A 6,429-nucleotide genomic window follows, 5' to 3' on the forward strand; every position below is an offset into this window, starting at 1 on the left:
GTGGTAGATGAGTGTGTGTGTGTGTGTTTTTAACTTCCTGGTCTGTCATCGTTGTGGTAGATGAGTGTGTGTGTTTTTAACTTCCTGGTCTGTCATCGTTGTGGCAGATGACTGTGTGTGTTTTTAACTTCCTGGTCTTTGGGTTGTGCATCTTATCTACAAATCGTCTCTGAATGTAAAAACTGAGGGTTTATCCAAAGAGGTTGTGTTCCCAGGCCACTGAAAGACACAAACATAACAGAGTGTATTTAGTTACACACATGTACTATCGAAGTAACATAAGTACATTATTCAATAATCAGGTTAATTAGATTCCTTGTTCATAGACATTAAAAAGCTTGTATGCTCTTATATACACACATCATCAAGTCCTTTGAAATTGGGGGAAATTCAAGATAATTTATATTCAATGAAAGACTCACGTTGTTGTTTTACATTGAACTTTGCCAGTGGCATGTCATCATCTGTGAGAATAGTTCAATGTTTCTAATGGGTGTCTGTTCTGTCTGGGTCATCTGGGGAGGGGTCTTACCAGCGACCTCTCAGTTTGATTCTCTTAGTTCTGTTTCTGTCTTTCTGCTTCCCAGCCAGTCCAGCCAACACCAAGGCTGCTGCTTCCTGTGCCACCGCCGACACAACCACCGGAACACCTGGAAAACAAAATACACAGGAAATCAACGCCTGGCGGGTCGTGTGTGTGTGTGTGAGAGCCCTAGAGTCAAACCTCTCTCTGTTACCAGATCATCTTGTTCAGCAGAGCTGGCTTGGTGAATAGTAGCAGAGAGCCCCTAGAGTCAAACCTCTCTGTTACCAGAATATCTTGTTCAGCAGAGCCGGCTTGGTGAATAGTAGCAGAGAGCCCTAGAGTCAAACCTCTCTCTGTTACCAGATCATCTTGTTCAGCAGAGCCGGCTTGGTGAATAGTAGCAGAGAGCCCTAGAGTCAAACCTCTCTGTTACCAGAATATCTTGTTCAGCAGAGCCGGCTTGGTGAATAGTAGCAGAGAGCCCTAGAGTCAAACCTCTCTCTGTTACCAGATCATCTTGTTCAGCAGAGCCGGCTTGGTGAATAGTAGCAGAGAGCCCTAGAGTCAAACCTCTCTCTGTTACCAGATCATCTTGTTCAGCAGAGCTGGCTTGGTGAATAGTAGCAGAGAGCCCTAGAGTCAAACCTCTCTGTTACCAGATCATCTTGTTCAGCAGAGCTGGCTTGGTGAATAGTAGCAGAGAGCCCCTAGAGTCAAACCTCTCTCTGTTACCAGATCATCTTGGTGAATAGTAGCAGAGAGCCCTAGAGTCAAACCTCTCTGTTACCAGATCATCTTGTTCAGCAGAGCTGGCTTGGTGAATAACCTGGTTATAGGGTGTGTGTCCAGCCATGCAAACAGCATTCACCACAGAGAGAGAGAGAGTTATGCAACTCCTGACAGTAGCACATGTCCTCTCTCTCTGCCTAAAAGGGACAGTTTGTTCTTTCTGTGTTTGGAGAGTGGAGGGGCAGACGGACAGACAGACGGACAGACTAGGAACCACTGGAGAGCTCTACTACTCACTCTGCATGTCTGGTTAAGTAGTGACAGAGACAGACAGACTAGGAACCACTGGAGAGCTCTACTACTCACTCTGCATGTCTGGTTAAGTAGTGACAGAGACAGACAGACTAGGAACCACTGGAGAGCTCTACTACTCAGTCTGCATGTCTGGTTAAGTAGTGACAGAGACAGACAGACTAGGAACCACTGGAGAGCTCTACTACTCACTCTGCATGTCTGGTAGGTAGGTAGAGAGAGAGAGAGAACCACTACCCATAACCACAGGAACTGACTGCAGACCTACACATAGTGGGCTGTACAGTACCTGTAACCACAGGAACTGACTGTGGGCCTACACATAGTGGGCTGTACAGTACCCGTAACCACAGGAACTGACTAGACCTACACATAGTGGGCTGTACAGTACCCGTAACCACAGGAACTGACTGTAGGCCTACACATAGTGGGCTGTACAGTACCCGTAACCACAGGAACTGACTGTGGGCCTACACATAGTGGGCTGTACAGTACCCGTAACCACAGGAACTGACTGTAGGCCTACACATAGTGGGCTGTACAGTACCCGTAACCACAGGAACTGACTGTAGACCTACACATAGTGGGCTGTACAGTACCCATAACCACAGGAACTGACTGTAGGCCTACACATAGTGGGCTGTACAGTACCCGTAACCACAGGAACTGACTGCAGACCTACACATAGTGGGCTGTACAGTACCCGTAACCACAGGAACTGACTGTAGGCCTACACATAGCGGGCTGTACAGTACCCGTAACCACAGGAACTGACTGTAGGCCTACACATAGTGGGCTGTACAGTACCCGTAACCACAGGAACTGACTGCAGACCTACACATAGTGGGCTGTACAGTACCCGTAACCACAGGAACTGACTGTAGGCCTACACATAGTGGGCTGTACAGTACCTGTAACCACAGGAACTGACTGTAGGCCTACACATAGTGGGCTGTACAGTACCCGTAACCATAGGAACTGACTGTAGGCCTACACATAGTGGGCTGTACAGTAGCAGTGGTTTTCCTGGTAGTGGATATAAGGTAACAGAACTTTGGGCTCATCACATTTTTCTGGGCAGCACTACATAGACGGGTTACCTATAGCTAAACATAGCCCTGAAACAGAGCATGGCTTTTCCTCTGTGACTCAGGGGAAATCTCCCAACTCAAACAGACATGCTGGACTTATCTTCACCCTCATTTAAACACAGAATAATTTTGTGAAAATTCTATTGTGATTGTGTAGATTCTATTGTGATTGTGTAGATTCTATTGTGATTGTGAAATTTACTATTGTGAAGATTCTATCATGATTGTGTAGATTCTATTGTGAAGATTCTATTGTGGAAATTCTATTGTGATTGCGAAGATTCTATTGTGAAGATTCTATCATGATTGTGTAGATTCTATTGTGGAAATTCTATTGTGATTGTGAAGTTTCTATTGTGATTGTGAAGATTGTGATTGTGAAAATTCTATTGTGATTGCGAAGATTCTACTATGATTGAAGATTCTATTGTGACTGTAGAGATTTATGGTGGGGTTCTGACATGCTTTGGCCAGAACAGTGGGATAATAACCTAATCTCAACTATTCCATGACAAGGGGCCATGAATAAACATGAATTATCTACCTAATGACTTACTACGAGTCACTAGACAGGCTCACAGGCTCTTCTCAGCTATTTGTGCCTGGGGCAGGGGAGGACCAACCATTTTCCAGATAAGCCTGATCCGGCTACAACAGACTGACTGACACACCTTATTTAGGTCAGGAGAGACCGGTGTTCTAGGTAACATATCAATTTAGTGAATCTATGAGCTGGAAGAACAATCATAACCTCCCTGGGGCTAATCAGGACAATAAATGGCAGCCATTTTGCTCTGTGGCATTTAATTGTCCCTCAGTACAAATCAGTTGGTGCTGTGTTACGGAGGTGAAATGTGACCACACAAGAATCGCAATGCAACTATTTGCGAGCCTGGTAAATACACCATAGTAAGACAGGGTTGACGTTTGATGACTGGTTTAAATATGTAGAGTGATTGTGTCCGTGAGGATGAAGTGTTAGAGGGGTACATACCATCAATCTCTGGGATTGAGATAGCAGGAATAGGCGGGGCCACAGGAGCAGGGGTGGCTGGTGTTAGCTCTGGGGCAGGAGTAGGCGGAGCCGCAGAGGGGTGGCTGGTGTTAGCTCTGGGGCAGGAGTAGGCGGGGCCACAGGAGCAGGGGCGGCTGGTGTTAGCTCTGGGGCAGGGGTAGGGCGTCTGAGGGAGCAGGAGCGGGGGCGGCTGGTGTTAGCTCTGGGGCGGCTTCGGGAGCAGGGGTAGGAGTCTCTACTGCAGGCTCTGGGGCTGGAGCTGTCACCTCACCTGGGGCCTCCACAGGCTCATTGGCAACGGCTGCTACAGGGGCCTCCACAGGCTCATTGGCAACGGCTGCTACAGGGGCCTCCACAGCCACAGGGGTGGTTATTGGCTCTGCTGCAGGCTCAGCAGCAACAACAAGGTCAGTTATGGGGCCACTGGGTGCAGGGGCCTCCACAGCGGGGGCCCCCTCTGGGACAGCGGCCACAGGCTCAGCAGCAGGGGTTACTGGCTCAGGGACAGCGGCCACAGGGGCTGGGGAATCTTTGGTCTCCTCTTTTGGGGCTGGAGCTGGGGTCTCCGCTGTCGGGGCTGGGGTCTCCTCTGTCGGGGGTGGAGCTGGGGTCTCCTCTGTCGGGGCTGGAGCTGGGGTCTCCTCTGTCGGGGCTGGAGCAGGGGTCTCCTCTGTCGGGGCTGGAGCTGCCTCTGGGACAGTTTCAGCCACCTCGACTGGGGCAGCAGCTTCCACAGGTGCAGCTGCCTCGACCAGGGTAGCCACCTCCACTGCAGCTCCAGTTTCAACAACAGGGGCCTCCTCAGACACCACTGTCTCAGCAGGAGCCTCTGCCACAGGAGCGGCCTCAACCACGACAGCCTCAACAGGGGCCGCCACCTCCACTAAGACCACAGCCTCTGAAGGGACCTCTGCTTCTACAGCTGCAGCCTCAGCAGGGGCTTCAGGGGGAACCTCTGGCTCGGCTGCAGCCAGCATCTCCAGGACCTGGTCCTCCTCCCATCCAGACCCCATGGTCTCCAGGGCCTCTGAGGCCATGATGACGGGTTCCTCAGAGTCATCAGTCAGGGCACTCTGGACAGGAAGTTGCATCTGGTCAGCGATGGTCTCCGTGTCCTCCGAGATGTGACCATTCCTGACAACTGGAATAAAAACACAGAGAAACATGGAGGTTCATGAAAGAAATGTATTTCTAGGTTTAACCTGACATCTGACACCAGATCCACCTGGAACGTTCCTGATAGAAGATCACAGCAAAACGTTTCCTCACTTTATTGAATTCCAAACATTGGTTAAGTTGAACTAATGAAGGATCTGATAGGCTTGAATGCCTGGAAGTTATGACCTTGGTGTGTCTGTGTTGTCATGAACCTGAATCTAGCCACGGTAACACCTAAAACATTCCATAGTAACTCCTGCTAACCCGATCTACTGCCACGGTAACACCTAAAACATTCCATAGTAACTCCTGCTAACCCGATCTACTGCCACGGTAACACCTAAAACATTCCATAGTAACTCCTGCTAACCCGATCTACTGCCACGGTAACACCTAAAACATTCCATAGTAACTCCTGCTAACCCGATCTACTGCCACGGTAAGACCTAAAACATTCCATAGTAACTCCTGCTAACCCAATCCATGATCTACTGCCACGGTAACACCTAAAACATTCCATAGTAACTCCTGCTAACCCACAATCCATGATCTATTGCCACGGTAACACCTAAAACATTCCATAGTAACTCCTGCTAACCCAATCCATGATCTATTGCCACGGTAACACCTAAAACATTCCATAGTAACTCCTGCTAACCCGATCTACTGCCACGGTAACACCTAAAACATTCCATAGTGACTCCTGCTAACCCAATCCATGATCTACTGCCACGGTAACACCTAAAACATTCCTTAGTAACTCCTGCTAACCCAATCCATGATCTACTGCCCACGTGGCACACACCTAAAACATTCCATAGTGACTCCTGCTAGCAATCATGATCTACTGCCACGGTAACACCTAAAACATTCCTGTAGCTCCTGCTAACCGTCTACTGCCACGGTAACACCTAAAACATTCCATAGTGACTCCTGCTAACCCAATCCATGATCTACTGCCACGGTAACACCTAAAACATTCCATAGTGACTCCTGCTAACCCAATCTACTGCCCGCGGTAACACCTAAAACATTCCATAGTGACTCCTGCTAACCCAATCTACTACCGCAGTAACACCTAAAACATTCCATAGTAACTCCTGCTAACCCAATCCATGATCTACTGCCACGGTAACACCTAAAACATTCCATAGTGACTCCTGCTAACCCAATCCATGACTGCCCGCGGTAACACCTAAAACATTCCATAGTAACTCCTGCTAACCCAATCTGATCTATTGCCACGGTAACACCTAAAACATTCCATAGTAACTCCCTGCTAACCCAATCCATGATCTACTGCCACGGTAACACCTAAAACATTCCATAGTGACTCCTGCTAACCCAATCCATGATCTACTGCCCACGGTAACACCTAAAACATTCCATAGTGACTCCTGTAACCCAATCCATGATCTACTGCCACGGTAACACCTACAACATTCCATAGTAACTCTGCTAACCCAATCCATGATCTACTGCCACGGTAACACCTAAAACATTCCATAGTGACTCCTGCTAACCCAATCCATGATCTACTGCCACGGTAACACCTACAACATTCCATAGTGACTCCCTGCTAACCCAATCCATGATCT

General features: G+C 48.5%; 1 protein-coding gene across 1 annotated transcript; it reads right to left on the reverse strand.

The window, feature by feature from the left end:
- Nucleotides 1-532: 532 nt before the first annotated feature.
- On the reverse strand, nucleotides 533-5,073 carry LOC135566463 (skin secretory protein xP2-like; the record flags this gene model as incomplete). The annotated part of the gene is made up of 2 exons (XM_065014168.1): nucleotides 3,945-5,073; nucleotides 533-650 (listed from the first exon to the last, which is right to left on the reverse strand). Coding segments are annotated over exons 1-2 (1,013 nt in total), but the record flags the coding sequence as incomplete, so codon positions are not given.
- Between the last annotated feature and the right edge of the window lie 1,356 nt (nucleotides 5,074-6,429).

This window comes from Oncorhynchus nerka, unplaced genomic scaffold (assembly GCF_034236695.1).
Source record: "Oncorhynchus nerka isolate Pitt River unplaced genomic scaffold, Oner_Uvic_2.0 unplaced_scaffold_4813, whole genome shotgun sequence".
Classification (NCBI taxonomy): Eukaryota; Metazoa; Chordata; class Actinopteri; order Salmoniformes; family Salmonidae; genus Oncorhynchus; species Oncorhynchus nerka.